At 49.4% G+C, this 15,037-nt stretch overlaps 7 protein-coding genes across 7 annotated transcripts; 4 read left to right on the forward strand and 3 right to left on the reverse strand.

The window, feature by feature from the left end:
• Positions 1–185: 185 nt before the first annotated feature.
• On the forward strand, positions 186–1,536 carry HO173_011811 (uncharacterized protein; the record flags this gene model as incomplete). The annotated part of the gene is made up of 3 exons (XM_037313689.1): positions 186–1,019; positions 1,082–1,441; positions 1,492–1,536. 3 exons carry the CDS (start codon positions 186–188, stop codon positions 1,534–1,536), a joined length of 1,239 nt encoding a protein of 412 aa, XP_037159455.1.
• Positions 1,537–1,720: 184 nt separating this feature from the next.
• Positions 1,721–3,527, reverse strand: HO173_011812 (uncharacterized protein; the record flags this gene model as incomplete). The annotated part of the gene is made up of 3 exons (XM_037313690.1): positions 1,721–2,565; positions 2,628–3,083; positions 3,239–3,527. The coding sequence occupies 3 exons, from the start codon at positions 3,525–3,527 to the stop codon at positions 1,721–1,723; spliced, it is 1,590 nt and encodes a 529-aa protein (XP_037159456.1).
• A 976-nt stretch (positions 3,528–4,503) lies between these two features.
• On the forward strand, positions 4,504–6,483 carry HO173_011813 (uncharacterized protein; the record flags this gene model as incomplete). Its single annotated transcript, XM_037313691.1, has 2 exons — positions 4,504–4,740; positions 4,831–6,483. The coding sequence occupies 2 exons, from the start codon at positions 4,504–4,506 to the stop codon at positions 6,481–6,483; spliced, it is 1,890 nt and encodes a 629-aa protein (XP_037159457.1).
• A 563-nt stretch (positions 6,484–7,046) lies between these two features.
• On the reverse strand, positions 7,047–8,526 carry HO173_011814 (uncharacterized protein; the record flags this gene model as incomplete). The annotated part of the gene is made up of 3 exons (XM_037313692.1): positions 7,047–7,894; positions 7,959–8,418; positions 8,479–8,526. The coding sequence occupies 3 exons, from the start codon at positions 8,524–8,526 to the stop codon at positions 7,047–7,049; spliced, it is 1,356 nt and encodes a 451-aa protein (XP_037159458.1).
• Positions 8,527–9,500: 974 nt separating this feature from the next.
• On the forward strand, positions 9,501–11,145 carry HO173_011815 (uncharacterized protein; the record flags this gene model as incomplete). The annotated part of the gene is made up of 3 exons (XM_037313693.1): positions 9,501–9,694; positions 9,757–10,206; positions 10,269–11,145. The coding sequence occupies 3 exons, from the start codon at positions 9,501–9,503 to the stop codon at positions 11,143–11,145; spliced, it is 1,521 nt and encodes a 506-aa protein (XP_037159459.1).
• A 1,623-nt stretch (positions 11,146–12,768) lies between these two features.
• On the forward strand, positions 12,769–13,471 carry HO173_011816 (uncharacterized protein; the record flags this gene model as incomplete). Its single annotated transcript, XM_037313694.1, has 3 exons — positions 12,769–12,853; positions 13,004–13,271; positions 13,339–13,471. 3 exons carry the CDS (start codon positions 12,769–12,771, stop codon positions 13,469–13,471), a joined length of 486 nt encoding a protein of 161 aa, XP_037159460.1.
• A 465-nt stretch (positions 13,472–13,936) lies between these two features.
• Positions 13,937–14,893, reverse strand: HO173_011817 (uncharacterized protein; the record flags this gene model as incomplete). The annotated part of the gene is made up of 3 exons (XM_037313695.1): positions 13,937–14,365; positions 14,450–14,534; positions 14,679–14,893. The coding sequence occupies 3 exons, from the start codon at positions 14,891–14,893 to the stop codon at positions 13,937–13,939; spliced, it is 729 nt and encodes a 242-aa protein (XP_037159461.1).
• Between the last annotated feature and the right edge of the window lie 144 nt (positions 14,894–15,037).

Below are 15,037 nucleotides of genomic sequence, written 5' to 3' on the forward strand. Positions count from 1 at the left end.
TATCGATAAGCAACTCCCCACCACATGCAAGCATCACCAGCGAGCCTCCATCTTCGACTCACGTTCTGAGCGCCGTGGCTTAAAAGCCTGAAAAAGGTCTATGAGTAACAGCAAGGAGCAGGAGGAACGGATTAGGAATCTATAGCTCAAGTAACTGGCGCTTTCGAATCCGACACGCCCGCACCATGGCTATCATTCTCTCCATCAACTCCGGATCCTCCTCCGTCAAGGTCTCCATTTACAAGTCAGCCGCCCAAGGCCACCCTCCAACCCAGCTCGCCGACGCCTCAATATCCGGTCTCACAGCTCCTCCAGCCCAATTGACCTACGAGCGCGGCTCCGAGAAAATCAAGAACCAAGAAGTGAAAGGCATAAGATCAAATGAGGATGCTTGTGAATACATATTGGATCATTTGGTCAAAGACGGAGGACTGTCCGAGATTACCAGCAGAGACGACATCACACATGCATGCCATCGAGTCGTACACGGAGGGGACTATCCAGCTGCTCATGTGATCGATGAAGATACATACCACCATCTTCAAGATCTCACAGACCTCGCACCCTTACACAACGCTAGCGCCCTCGCCATCGTCGAAGCTTGCATGAAGGCTTTGCCAAAAGCGAAGAACATCGCATACTTCGACTCCTCATTCCACTCAACAATGCCCAAAGAGATAGAAACATATCCGATTGATCCCGAGATAGCGAAGAAGAACAAGCTGCGGAAGTATGGCTTCCATGGCATCAGTTATGCCTTTATCACGAGATCAGTTGCGGAGTTCCTGAAGAAGCCGGAGAGTGAGACGAGTATTATCGCGTTGCACCTTGGTAGCGGGGCGTCGGCTTGTGCGGTCAAGAACGGACAATCGCTGGACAATAGTATGGGTCTGACGCCGTTGGCGGGTCTGCCGGGAGCCACGAGAAGTGGCGACGTGGATCCAAGCCTGATCTTCCATTTCACCCACGACGCTGGAAAACCAAGTCCAGGCAGTACTAAGGAGCTGCATATTAGCACAGTATGTCCATCATAGAGCAAGTGACTGGAGATTGGGTGCGCAAGTGCTGACCATCATGATAGGCGGAAGAGATCCTGAATAAGAAATCTGGCTGGAAAGCCCTCGCCGGCACAACAGATTTCGGCACAATCTCGTCATCATCAGATCCCAGATGCAAACTAGCATTCGATATCCTCGTTGACCGCATCCTTGGCTTCATCGGCAGCTATTACGTCAAATTGGAGGGAAAAGTCGATGCATTGGTCTTTGCAGGAGGTATTGGGGAAAAAGCAGCGCTTTTGCGGAAAAGGATATTGGAAAAGTGTAAATGTCTCGGATTCGAGGTTGATGACGAGAAAAATGACAAAGCAATTGAGGATGTGGTCCAAGATATTGGCAAGGAGGCGCGGCATCGGAGTCTGGTGTGCCAAACAGATGAGCAGGTATGGAGACTCAGTCTGCGTAACCGCCAGATATACTGACTTCAAAATAGTTTGAAATGGCCAGGCAATGTGCTGTGGGTCTGCAGACAAAGTAGAAATTCGAGCCAGATTTGATATGTGAAAAAAGAGAATCAATACACGAGAGAACAATAAATGGGGCTTGAGTCCCATGTTCATAGGGGTTACAGGCTCTAGCAGAACTGCTCTGTCAACATATAGACGGCATGTGGCCGATAAAACGGTAACGACGGATATGAATGGACCAAAGATTGTATAGTCTTAGTCCTTGGTCTCGCTCTTCTCCGCCAGCTTTTCATCTAGATTGTCAAGCAATTCCGTCGCTCGTACCTCTAGGACGGGGACCGCACCGGCGATTTGTGGTCCTGTAAAGTCCTTTCGCCCAGATATAAGCCAGGTGATGATACTAATCAGCCCGATGATGCCTATTGCAGCGCTCGTGTAGTTCATGTTCCCCGAGTCCACGGGTGCCAAGGTTGGGAAATTAAACGTTATCGATGTAAAGACGAGGAAACTAAGACCAACCACATTCATGATTATGCCCCATCGTCCAAGATTGTAAGGACCCGACAGTATCTTTACGTCTCCTGTGAACCATGAGAGGATGCGGGCAAGCAGTGGCATTGCGTATGAGAGATAGAAACCCTCCGTTGCAATCGAGATCACAGTATTGAATCCGGTCAAGGTACCAAAGTAGATCGAGTTGAGCGCCATTTGTACCGCACAAGCGAGCAGGATCGCATAAACGGGCACCTGTCTTTTGGACTCCACTTTGGCAAAGAGGCTGGAGAACGGGAGGCCGTGGTCACGCGCAAAAGCGAATAAGCTTCTTGAGCCTTCAGCCAGTAGAGCGTTGGCGCAGACCAACACGATCACGACGATCAAGGATGAGAGGAAGCAGGCGCCGACAACAGATCCGGTGGAGTCGTAGAAGATCTGAATAAGGGGTACGCCAGTCGTTGAGGAGGCTGTTGAGGAGATGTCGCCGATACAGAAGCAGACAGATATCAGAAAGATGAATCCTGTTATTGCGCCAATGTAGACAGACATGATAATTGCTTTAGGCGCCTCCTTGGAAGCATTCTTCATCTCCTCCGTCATGTGAGCTACGAAAACGCTGTTAGTCAAACAGTACCAAAGTCATGGGTATGTCTCGTATGAAACTTACCTGGCGCGTCGTAACAACACATCCCAAACGAGCTTTGCAAGAGCCCCAGTATCGCTGCAAAGCCGGTACTAAAACCAGTGAAGTTTTGAAAATCGTGGAAGACAAAGCTGGCAGGCTGTTTGTGATCATTGGTGGCGAGGATCGTTATGACAACAATGACAAAAGAGAGGATATTCCAAAGGAGAATGAAGCGGGAGATTCGGTCTAGCAGGTGTGGCCCGTAGATATTAACGCCAGTACTTATCAAAGCGATGAGATAGGCGAGGAGTACTGTGTGCCAGCGTTCGATGGTGTAACTGGGGAACGAGAGGTTGGCTTGGCCCAGTATAAAGTTCGCACCAATGAAGTTGTTTGTTGCTCCCATGGCGAGAATACCAGTGATCATTAGCCACCCGGTAGCCCAAGACATGCCTCTCGCTATCTTTGGAGGTGCTAGCACGGCGACCCATGAATATTCTACGCAGATTTCGGAGTCAGCAGTCTTCATTCGAAGTAGGAGGTGGAGTTGCAAGACAGATTTGGGGAGTAGAAAGGTCTTCTTGCTCCCGAAACATGTCTTGCGACTCAACTTCGTTACCAAATAGGAAGGTTCAGCTCCGATATGTACGTACGCCCACCAGCAAGAGGATATGCTGAGCACATTTCTGCCATCGAGTACGCGACTGCCAGGGCGAAGACGCTGATACCTATCCATGAGTATATCATTACCGGAGGACCACCGGACTCCACCCCAACGATCAAAACACCACCAAGAGCTGTCCAGCTTGTGACGATGCTAAAACTGAATCCTATCATCCCCAAAAGGCCAAAGGATCGCTTGAGCTCCTGCTGGTAGCCCAGGTTCTCCAGCACGGTGTCCTCTTGGACATCCTCGCTGAAGACTTTCTCATGGGTCGACATGGCGAAATTCCTTCCGCTTGCCAACGTATTATAGAAAGGAAACTTCCACTTTTTGAAAAGAAAAGAAATAAAAGAGAATGCAGCATTGTCTTAAGACCATATATGTGAACTACAGAAGTATGTAAGATCATTGCTCGACACCTTCCTGTTCGCGACAAGCATGTATGGCTTGGTAGATAAGCTTGACCATGTCGCTGTGGGATTGGCCACGTCGTCCCGCAGCGGGGATCTAGCGCAAAATCTGCAGATCAGCGAGGCATATGGATATCTACGGACCAATACCAATTATAGGAAGCAGTGCTATTCGAGTCCATAACTGTCAGAGGGAGAACAACAGACTACTGAAACAGTGAAAGTATTGTGAAAGCAGAACAATACTAAAAAACTAGAGATTAGTACAGGGTACGTAGGGAAGGCTTAGCGTTTGGGACCTCAGACGTTATGGCGGAATTTTCCCAAGATGTAGGAAGAAATACAATGAGAAAACGAATCCCAGAGATGGGAAAAATATCATCCCATTGAGGAAAAGAGATTGCGGCGTCAACAAAAGAATTCATGTTGCTAGCCGACAGCACGCTAGAACTTAGTGGCTTGGCGTTTGTTGAATGTTGACGAAGTAACTTCCGTTCACTTCAAGCTTCGGCATCGACGACGGCAACCATTTCCAGAGGCTGCGTCCAGGACATTCGAATCGCGGGATCTGGTGATTTTGAAGAGGAGAAACTTGTTATGGTATTTCAAGAAAGATATTTCTTGCCCACGTCAGGAACGACGTTACAGCGCTCACTACGAACATCGCGCCTGGTGATCCTGAGCTTTACACTTTAGACTGATTCCGAACTGTTACCGAAACGCCTATTTGCTGCCCGGACCTGGGCATCGGAGGCTTCTTGACCTACTCCGCCTCAGCTCTTGGCGCGAGTCTTCAACTGCCCACGCGAGCCACATCGCCGCCTTGGACCGGCTGCCTCCAGTCATGCCAAACCTTGAGGACTCGATCTCTTCCTCACCGCGTATATCTTTGGACTCCGAAAATTCATTGGCATACTACAAATCACAATATGAGCAGCTTGAAGCCGAGCTTGCGGACTTTCAAGCGTCTAGCAAGGAGTTGGAGGCTGAATTGGAAAAGGATGTAGAGGCTGCAGAAAGGAGGGAAAGGCAGTTACAAGAGAAGGTGGAGAGTTTGGGCTTTGAAGTCGAGGAATGGAAGGTAAGCTGGGCCAAACTGCGAGCGACGGGCCTACCAACAGAACACTGTCAATACACTAGATCTTACGGCTTATATCTAATATTCGAACAGAGCAAATACAAACAGTCGAAAGCTGAAGCGAATACAGCACAGAATACACTCCAGAAAGAGATCACGACTCTACGTGACACCAATAGGACCCTGCAGCTTAGATTACGGGATATAGAGGTTTCGAATGACGACTTCGAACGACAGGCACGGAATACAACATCTTCGTTAGAAGATCTAGAGTCCAAATATAACGTTTCTATAGAGCGTGGAGTCATGGCCGAAGAAGAGATCAAGACTGGCGAGCAAGAACGAGAAGCTCTCCGAATTGAAACGCAGCGGCTACGAGATGAACTCAGCGATCTCAGAATCGAAGCCGAGATTAGGCAGGATAAGCTTCGTCGTGCAGAAGGCGCAGCAGAAAGGCAGCATCGGAGGCAGCTACCACCGATTGTGCCAGACCTTGCCCGGCCTCAGTCAGCTTTATCAGAGATATCACCAACAACATCCACTTCGTCACCGACCATCGCGACACCACCAACGAAATCAGCGTCTTCTGAAGTATCGGAGACACTTACACCTCCGTCCCCACCCGTGTCTGAAAGATCTGTTCCCACAACCATTACTACACCTGCGCTGCCAGTAGCAAAGTCGAGGCTCTCCATGGCAGACTCAAACACAACACCACGCCCAGCTTATCAGAAGAATTCGTCACGTCAGCCGAGGCACTCTCGCGGTCCCTCCGTCTCATTGACCAATGATCGCACACCATCGTTCGCACGCCGAACCACGTTAAACCGCCCTGAAGTGGAGCAGAGAGGTCCTGGTCTCCCACATTCCGGATCGCTCCATCAGATTCGTGGTCTGAGGACTAAGATGACGAACCTAGAGGAACGACTCAAATCGGCACGCTCGAAACTCCCAGCGCCAACATCAACCCCGCCACGGGCTCCTCCACGCAGCAGCTCTGTTGTTGGACAGTCATTCATCCCAGCTACCGTCACACTGCGCAGCAACAAGAAACGGATAGGTGGTTCCAATGCTTCTTCCGTCCATACGCCCACGACAGAGCGTCCGGCCAGCCGTCTATCTTCAGCCTACACTCCAACCGTTGATCGCCCATCCAGTCGGCTATCATTCGGAATCCCACAGTTAAGTCCTACGCGTGACATGCACAGTAGTCGGCCGCCAAGTTGTGATCCCCACAATAGTCGACCAAGCTCTCGTGCAAGTCTTCACTCTCGACAATCAATCAGCCATCTACCCGGCGCCACTTCCTCGAGCACCAGTCGTCCAAGCAGCCGGCAATCTAATACTGGTAGCCAGACGCCTCTCGGTCATTACGCCAACAGTACCACGCAATCCGAGTCTCGCCGCCCTCGATCTTCGATTGGAGGTTCTTATGCTAGCACCCACGGTCACGGCCATTCGGCAAGCGTAAGCAGACTGAGCAACTACGGCTCATCTTTCCAGCACCAGGAGGAAGAAGAAAGTGGCGAAGTCCTCACCCCTACGCCTTCGAGGAGAACCACCATCGGCAAGGGCGACGGTCAATCTTCCATTCCTGGTATCGCGCCCGCGAGTGCGAAGAAGAGATTCAGTGGCTTGGGAAGCGGGCGGAGAATAAGTTTGGGCCCAAGCACTGGGGGAGGGGAAATGGGACCCCCTGAGAGGAGAGGTGCGAGGAAGCTGAGTGGAGTGGGGGAGACATTCTGAATGGGTTGCTTGTTCACAAAGGGTTCGAGAGGTCTATGAGGAAGAGGAAACATGAGGGAGCATGGCTTTTATGTGGTTCATGATCTACGTACTAATGTATTCATGGCTTATGAGAGAGCACTGTACATACCCGAGCCTTGACATTGCTAGTAAGAATCAACTACAGATCTGCCCGGTCGGCAGTCTCTTGCTCGATAACTATCCTTCATGATTCTTCATTTCAAAAGCATTTCCGTTTCAATGTCTGAGCCAATCAGATGATAGATTCGAAGCTGATTAATCATACGATTGTTCTTCGCTGGCTAGGCCCCTTCGGGTTAACCCTTCTGCTTATCTTCGAACGCTCTGACGGTCTGAGGCACATACAAGCAGCTACTTTACACGTTATGCATTCATTGTCATTTTTATGATACACCAATCTCGTAATTGTACCACATAACTGTTAGCTGCATTTGATCGCTTGATGTCTATTCACTTCGTTCCCTCCAGCTACCGCTGCAAAAATTCCAGTATCCCATCCCTCCCCGATTCTCGGTCGTCACTCTCGCGAATGATGTTGATTGTCAGAGCTGACCCTCCGTCCGATCCTTTGACCGGACGATGGACTCAGGGTGTCCGCTACGGAAGAGACTTGTGACTTCCCAATACCCGGTGCGAGTTGTAGATGCAGTCGGGGCTGTTTCTGGCTGTAGAAATGCTTTCCACCATCGTGTGCCACTGGATTTGCTCTGCCTGGCGTTGCTGGTCTCAAGGCACGAGTGTGGTAATATAGATTCTATTGAAAGCCCAAGCTCGGCATCTCGAGCAGATGAGTTGGTTGTGGCTATCTCTGTGCAGTGATCATGGTCCGATGGTGGAAGGTGGCTGTTGAATCGTTGATCCAGACTTGCTGTCTCCTCAGACTGTCTACCTCCTCGTATCTCAGTGGCTATACCTGCGAGCTTTGCACTCGGAATCTGTGGGAGCCCGTTGGTCTCATGGGTATCATATAGATCAGGATCAGGACGTCGATGCGCAAACCTTCTCCTCTTCTCGCTCGGCGAGTCCCTTTGTTGTCGTGGTATAGGAGTCCTTGCTGGACTCGGAACGAAGAGGGAGCGAAAGGCAGAAACGGAGCACATGAGAACTGCAATGCTGCACTCTTGTTGCTGCCAGAAAGCCAGCCAGACAATATCAACGCTACCGCTGCCTCTTTGTCTCATGCCTGCGACTCTCACTATGGTCACTACTACCATAACGCATGAAAGGCAGAGCGAGAATGCTAGACCGATCTTTTGTCGAACGCTGATACGGACTTTCCATAGTATGCTGACAGGCAGAGATAGGACAAGAAGATCGCTCATGATATCCATCACTGTCGTGATAGCAGTGTCCCGTATGGTTCTGTGATCTGCAGAGGGTCCTGCACATGCTAGTCAACGACAAAACAGCGTCAGTTAATCATCCAACAAGTCGGTTTTACAGTCTCTGCTCACAAAGAAGGCCTCCAATAGTGAAGTACGGGCAAGTCAGCCAAGAAGCGGCTACGCTGACTAAACCAGCAATTATGGTAAGTGCGGTAACAAACCACCACCATACGTTTAAGCTCCGTAATCGAGAGATTAGCCTGCGAAAGAAGAACAGAAAGGCCATTTTGACAGAGAAAATAACGAGCCACCATAGGTTTGTTGCAGCGTTCTCTTCTTTCGATATACTCGGTATTTCTCCAAGCAGCCGGAATACTATATCACCTTCGAAGCCATGAAGGACCAACTGAATCAAAGCGTACTGGGCTGTCAGCGTGGCGTATGCCAAACCGGTGGCGGCGCAGAGGGACATAACCGCAAAGAGCAGGATGAAGTCTTCGACATGGACTTTCTTATGAATGCGGATACAAATATAGCTTCGGATGATGAATGCAATTATGGCAAGACCGAACAAGGCTCCTGTGACCCCCTAACACGAGGTCAATCGGACGACAACACATTAGACGGGGCGGAGGGTTCTCCATCTTACCTTGTTTACATCGATGGGCACCTGCGAGGCATTTCCCGCTTGAGACATTATGAGATTCGTACAACGAGTGTACTAGAGGGTTGGTTACCAGTGAAATGACTTGTGAAAATCAGACCTATCGTTTCATAAAATAAGGGGGTATGAAACCCATATTATAGCCTCGCCAGGGAAACAATCCAGAAATCTACCAGGCGAAGATGGGCTGAGCCTCGACATATCGCAGAAATAGAAATCAAAGTAAACGGAGCCTAACATGCAAGGCATTGCAGAAGGATCCACAATTGATCTCCGCGCACTGCGAACACGTTGCTGAGTAGTAGCGCTTATTATAAATCCTATCTTCAGCTGCTGTAAAGCATACATCATACGAGCATAATGAGTGGTAGAAAGAGATCTCGAGGTGTCGTTGTCCTGCAGCTGGGCGCCCGTTGATCAACAGCTGCGCCATTTAAGTATGCCCGCACGAGGCACGGCCAATGAAACCCCTGCTTACGTAAGATCTTAACCGCTTTATGCAAGCACGACCCACGTAAGCAGGCTGTGTTTCAGGATACTTTCGGCACACTTAATTGCCTCATGGTCAGGCTGAATTTTGTGGAGAGGCCAGTTGAAGTCTTTTCCTCCAGCTGCCCAGGAACCCTAAAGGCTTTACGAGTAAGCATGAGCAGATCGAATAATGAATGATGCAAGGATCCGATTACCTGCCGATAACACAATGTTTCATTGAGATTCACGTGGATCTTTGACATCGCTTCTTTCCACTTTGTCACGCATAACTTTGATTCAGATGCTACAAGTGGAGCCCAGTGACAGGTGACTTATTACATCAAATGCAAGTCTTGCACAAAAAGATCACCCAGACATAATCTACGAGCGCTTGGTTCTCACATCAAGTCGGCAGCAGAAGCAACTTTCAGCAAAGATCCATATCTGGAATAGTCGCCTCTGCGTTGTGATAAACACCAGTCCTTATCAGCTTCCTTCGAGAATTACATGGAAGCCGTGCCCTCACCCTGTCAACAATGGAAAGTGGCTACAATCTCCCCTTGCTGCTCATTTTGGCAGCAGCAGCCGCTGCTGCGTGGTATGCACTTGATTATTTCTGGGCTCCGAGGCTGTCTCCAAAAGAGCCTCCCTTGCTTCCTCACCCCATACCCTACATTGGTCATATTCTTGGACTTCTACGACATGGAACTAGATACTATCAGATGACGAGGTCGGTTGCTCTGTTGCTTTCACTAGCGGAACAAATTTACGCTGAGTACTCATTCAACGCAGTGCAAAGTGCAAACTTCCTATATACACTCTGAACATGCTGAGTGGCAAAGTCTATATTGTCACCTCTCCTGACCTGGTCAACGCGGTTAACCGTAATTCCAAAAAGATAGCGTTCAACCCGTTTGTCGCTATGCTCGGAAAACGCATCACGGGCCATGATGAAGGCACAAGTCAAATAGTCCAGCACAATCTAAACGGCGAGCATGGCCCGGGCTATGTTATCGATGTTCATGATCGTATAGTAGCTTCCTTGGCACCGGGCAAGGATTTGCAACAGACGACAAAGGCTATGCTATCCCAGCTTTCAGCCTACTTCGAGGCACTCACACCAAATGCAGAAATCAATCTGTTTGAGTGGACGCGATATACGGTCACTATGTGCAGTACTAGAGCGCTCTATGGGACCGAGAATCCATTCAATAAAAATACAAAATTCGTGGACGCATTTTGGTGAGTATTGACAAAACACATGCTCACATGCTAGAGAGATTATATACCAACGTGTCTTTTAGGGATTTCGATCACGCTCTCAATCTGCTCATAGCCGATGTGTTACCCGAATTATTTGCGCCAAAGGGGTATCGTGCCCGCATGGAGCTTGGTACTGCTTTTCAAGAATATTTCGAGAACTATATTCCCGCAAAAAGTGCTGCAATGATACAGGGTCGTTACTCTGAAAACAGTCGCTATGGCATAACGCTTCCCAATCAAGGACGCCTTGAAGTAGGCACGCTGATTGGAGTACTTGCCAACACTATCCCCTCGATATTTTACACACTTGTGCATATCTATTCAGATCCAGGGTTGGTCTCAGACATCCGCGACGAGCTGGAAACTTCAGGATTTGTGGGTACGCCAGAGGATATAAGTCAGCATTCCGGTCTTCTCGCCATGCCAGAAACTTGTCCCCTCCTGTACTCGACCTGGCAAGAGGTCCTTCGCGTTCATGCATTAGGCGCTGGTGCCCGATACATCCTCGAGGACATCATGTTAGACGATACTTTCCTCCTCCGCAAAGGCATGGTGGTCCAAATGCCGATGGCAGTAATGCACAGTGACGTCGCGGCCTGGGGCGAACACGTCGAAGAATTCCGGCCAAGGAGGTTTCTCAAGCAGAATTCTACGATCAAAGGAGGATTCAAGCCAAACTTTACGGCCTACCGACCCTTCGGCGGAGGCGCCTCGATGTGTCCAGGGCGGCACTTTGTGACCTTAGAGACCATGGCGTTGGCGGCGTGTATGCTATCGAGGTTTGATCTTATTCCGGTAGATGGACAATGGAACGTCCCCCGCCAGAAGCAGGAGAGTCTGGCCACCAATGTGTTTCCCCCTGAGAAAGATATCAGGGTTAAGATTGCAACAAGAAAGGGTGTTGGAGCGTCAAAGTGATAGCTTCAATCGAACACGCAGGGACGGGTGGTCTCGTTGGCTTCTTTCGTCATATACTATCCGGCGGTCCAATAACCAGACACAAAGATTTCTCATGAGTCGGTAGCTGTAATATGAGCACTCGGTATTAGGATCATAGCTTTCATGATCGATCCATCATCTCTTCTCCCTATTGGTGCATCAATTACCGGCGCGAGGCCGAGGCAGGAATCTTGGCGCGACTTGCTGACAAGAATAAAAGGCATAAATTTACGCCCAGCTCAATCATCGCTCCTCCGGGACACCGGATCAGTGGCCACGGCCAATCCTTTGTATTTCCGCGAGCACGGATCTCACCGCATGATCTCCCCACCAGCATCCGATGCAGCCCCAAATCTGCGCATGCCAATATGCAGGGTGCCGCGCTGAAAAGGTTCGCAATATTTCCCAGTATAGGACGTGTTGTGTCGTATTTCCTTGATCCTCGGAACCTGAACGCTGTCCATCTCAAGAAAACCTGCATCCACCATTTAGCGTATGCATGTATCCTACACCATTTGGCCTTGCGATTTACTGATAATGCTCCCGCATCCCACGTCTGTTATGTATGACCAAATTGTCAACTCTGAGATGAAGTAGGTACGTTTTTTCAACGTCGCCGGACAAGCTGGCGTTGACTGGTTCTGTTATCACTGAAAGGAAGTTTGAGAGTTGTCAAAAATCTTATTCTACGCTTGATAACTTATTTTTCTAAATGTTTTATAGACTATTATGAAAGGATCAATTATTGAAAGATTCGGATTTATCGTATTCTAGACCGTGCATTATCGGGCAACAGGCGTTTCCGAGTGGCTAGCGAAATTATGTATCTGAAACGTCGTCAGACTTTTACGGATTCATTGAATATGTTCTGTTTTTGTGTTGTTTTTTGTCTCTCTTTTAGCATGTAAATTCAGAGGACATTATTACCAGTGTGACTAACAGCGAGATACCCAGGAGTAGTCGCAATGCTGAGCCTTTGCAGGATTCGTGCATACGCTAAATGTCATGGACGAACCCCACTCCCCACACCACAAATCATCACGACACCGACAATAACACTTACACTCTGGAGAGCCGGGCCCAAGGCGCCAAACCCGAGCTGAGCGACTGAGTGAAAGTGACTGGGCAATGAAGGAGGGGTAGATCTGGAAGGATCCTGTTCCTGGATGCTGAATCATGAGGACAGTTTGAGGCTTCTGGGATGAATACTTTAGCACTTTTTGATCATTTCAGCAGCCAAGCCGGCTCGAAAGAAGGAATTGTGGCGTTTCGATCAGATCCTAGAATATCACCACTGTACTTGACCGGACATGTCCGAAAGGCCGAGTGGGGAAAGACTACCTTATACAACTCTGGCCGTTAGGTCTAGAGCGCGTTTCTCCGCGTAGGACACACACACAACCCCCCCCCCACCTTCCTCCTCACCTTTCAAAGAAATGGAGTTCAGTTCTCATATATACCTTCCCTCTGCAACTTCAGACTATGTGAAAAGGCCGCGTTGATCGATTCCTTAAATCTGCATGGGATGAACAGTCAGCAACTGACCATCGGTTCAACATTACCATCCCTTATTACCCAAGCATAAAACGGTGAACCATAAACATGCGTCTCATCTCACCCTCTTTGCTGGCTTCGCTCGCCCTCGCTGCTCCCTATGTCAGCGGTCAGGCCTGTTCCAAGCATCAATGTAGGTCTTGTCAAAATCATCATCTCTCTTTTGACACCGAACCTTGACTTGTTCCGGGAGCATCTGCCTCCCGTGTAACCCCCACATACCTGCAAACTTCTCAACGCGTCCTCAGACGGCAATGCTGACCTCGGAACCTCCCTCGTACAGCATGGAACATTTCCGAACTCGCGATATTCACCGCCGCCCCGGGCAGCGAATCCAGCGACTTGATCGACTTCGCCGTGGTGGATCCGTTGGTCGACTACCATGTGAACCCGTCGGAAAGCTGGAATTACTTCTGTCAGCGAGAACTGCCGGCTGGGAACGCGGGATCCCTCGCCGATCCTGTCGATTACTACACTTGCATCGGTTCGCCGACGCAGTTCAAATGGGACGGCGTGAGACTGTCTTTGAAGGAGGTTGTCGAGTGTGGAGGGTGAGTCGCTGGATCGACTTGAACAGGCTGCGTCGTGATTTCGTTCATTTGCTGACTGTGGTGAAAGTAACAATGTGACTGCAACGGGTACCAGCAAGCCCGTGTTCGCTACGGATTGCTATGCGACGGATGCCAATGGTGCTGATGGGGAGTGGTGTCTGGCTACCTACGATTTCAACATCACTATTACGTTTACTTGAGGTTGGGGAAGAGGGGAGAGTAGCTTGACATGATGTGGTGATCCATGGTGGCAAGAAAGGTGTGTCACAGCTTTCATGAGGCGTGATGAGCGATTGATAGACGGACATACAAACACAGCGTCAGGCTCTGATGGATTGAATTGACGCCGTCGTCTGTCCTGCAAAACGAGTCGATCCTTGACGTGCAGCCTTCACTCAATCGCTCCGTAATACATATGGCCAACATCTCTCGACAGCTGGAAACGCTTTTCTCAATCACCATGTTCATGTATATCTGCTCAGTGAGCAGACAAATGTCATGGAAAGTCCTTGTCTCCGAGCAAACTTTGGCCGATCGGCTTCGAGCCAAGCAAGGTGCGGATTTCTAACGATTAAGACTCAATGTACTCAGATGAATCTTCATCCCCAGCCTTCACAAAGATCACAGCTTCCTATGGCTTTCCCGCTTCACCGTCTAGACGATTCTTAACAGATGGATTTCTTGATCTTCCTTCTCCTCTCCAGCTCCGCCTTGAGCTTCTTCATCTTTGCCTCATTCCCATCCGATTCTGAATCCTTATCTTCGTCTTCATACAGCCTTTCTGCTTTCCTACGACTGCGTCTGTTACGCCTTCTTCTCGTCAAATGAGCAGAACCACCGCTATGTTCCCGCGGGGTTTCGTTCTTGCATGGTGGATATGTGGGTGTCGAAATGTGCGCTCGTCTGGGCAAGACTTTGAGTTGCTCTAACGAGAGACACAACTGTTCATTACTTTTGCTTCCATTCTCTTGATAGTCCCACTTAGCCGATGCGGTCGCGGTTTCAAGCGCATTTCCCATCTGTCGCCTATGACAGCGTCTGCTCGTCCGTACTTTTCGCCCACAGGATCCGGGCAAATTTCTTGATCTCGTCTTCTTTAACTTCAGTTTTGAGGTCGCTCTTTGCGATACGTCTCATATTCATCTCTCACATCTCGAGTGTTGACTTTTTGTCCACACCTTGGGTAGTAGAGCTTGCCATTGGACCCGAGAAGACAATATTTCGTCAAACTCCGTCACAACACTGCTAGAGCCCGTAGGAACACTGCGATCTTCGGTCAACTTGACCAGAGACGGCTGGAGCGGGGGTCATACCTGAAATTATACCGTTCCGTTGCAAGTTCGCCACCCTTTTTCTCTTTCGGCGAGAAATCGGTCAGCTCCGTCTGAGTTGAGAACGGAGACTCACTTATAGGCCACGTCGAAGTATCCGTTCGACCGTTCTTCAACTTGACCTCGCGTCGTATCAATATCACCGCAGGTAATGGGGAAGACTGGCCTTCTTCTTTGTGCTGCAGCGCGCTCGGCTGTGGAAGTCTTCCCAAGTCTCAGGACGCCATGCGACAGTATGATCAGATCTCTACCTTTCCCTAGGATCACATCTGTTGAGAACTCCTGATTCATCTTTGTCACTTCGGTAGTCGTCGTTCCGGGACCCTTTTTTTTGATGCTGAATCAAGCCCTGCATAGCCTTTTCATGTTCTTCCGGCAGGACGAGGCGATTGAGGCCTTAGTTCGAGTGGCAATTGATGTCGTCCACAATGCTAA

The sequence above is a fragment of the Letharia columbiana genome, assembly GCF_014066305.1.
Source record: "Letharia columbiana isolate WasteWater2 chromosome Unknown Sc0000067_s1, whole genome shotgun sequence".
NCBI classification, from domain to species: Eukaryota; Fungi; Ascomycota; class Lecanoromycetes; order Lecanorales; family Parmeliaceae; genus Letharia; species Letharia columbiana.